The sequence below is a fragment of the Sinocyclocheilus rhinocerous genome, unplaced genomic scaffold (genome assembly GCF_001515625.1).
Source record: "Sinocyclocheilus rhinocerous isolate Xijiao unplaced genomic scaffold, SAMN03320098_v1.1 C35832726, whole genome shotgun sequence".
NCBI lineage: Eukaryota > Metazoa > Chordata > Actinopteri > Cypriniformes > Cyprinidae > Sinocyclocheilus > Sinocyclocheilus rhinocerous.
This window is the reverse complement of record NW_015764950.1, coordinates 1-655: the sequence shown is the minus strand read 5'-3', so window position 1 is coordinate 655 and position 655 is coordinate 1. Positions and strand designations below refer to the sequence as shown.

Genomic DNA, 655 nt, shown 5'->3' with positions numbered 1-655 from the left:
GCCCTCCTGATCAAGTTTAACACGTGCGTGAACGCGACAGATAAGTGGGCTTTCACACCGCTGCATGAAGCTGCGCAGAAGGGCCGCACACAGCTGTGTGCACTGCTGCTGGCGCACGGCGCTGACCCCACCATGAAGAACCAGGAGGGACAGACAGCTCTGGACCTGGCCACGGTAAACACCACTACAGTAGCTGATAATACTGTAGTTGAGAGAAGATACAAGTTGACTTCAGTTGAACCCTGTAAAGCCTGACATATGAAATAATAGTCAAAAAACTGGAAAACTTTTTATTGAACCTTTAAAAAAAAAAAAATCTAAATATTTTTTCTTGAAAATCAAATTAGATTTTATGGTGACTGTAGTATGAAATTCATTGCTATTCATCTGCTCTCTGTGTCTGTCAGGCTGATGATATCCGTGCGCTGCTGATGGACGCCATGCCCCCTGATGCCCTGCCCAGCTGTTTCAAACCGCAGGCCACCGTGCTCAGCGCTGCTCTCATATCACCTGCCTCCACACCCTCATGCCTCTCCGCTGCCTCCAGCATCGATAACCTGGCCGGGCCCCTCAGCGACGGGGCCAGTGGAGGGGCTACAGGACCCGCTGATGGGGCCTCCGGAACTGAGCGCAAGGAAGGAGATGGTGAGAAACA

General features: G+C 51.0%; 1 protein-coding gene across 1 annotated transcript; it reads left to right on the top strand.

Moving 5' to 3' along the window:
* Positions 1-6: 6 nt before the first annotated feature.
* Positions 7-645, top strand: LOC107735153 (tankyrase-1-like; the record flags this gene model as incomplete). The annotated part of the gene is made up of 2 exons (XM_016546933.1): positions 7-174; positions 408-645. Coding segments are annotated over exons 1-2 (280 nt in total), but the record flags the coding sequence as incomplete, so codon positions are not given.
* Positions 646-655: the final 10 nt, after the last annotated feature.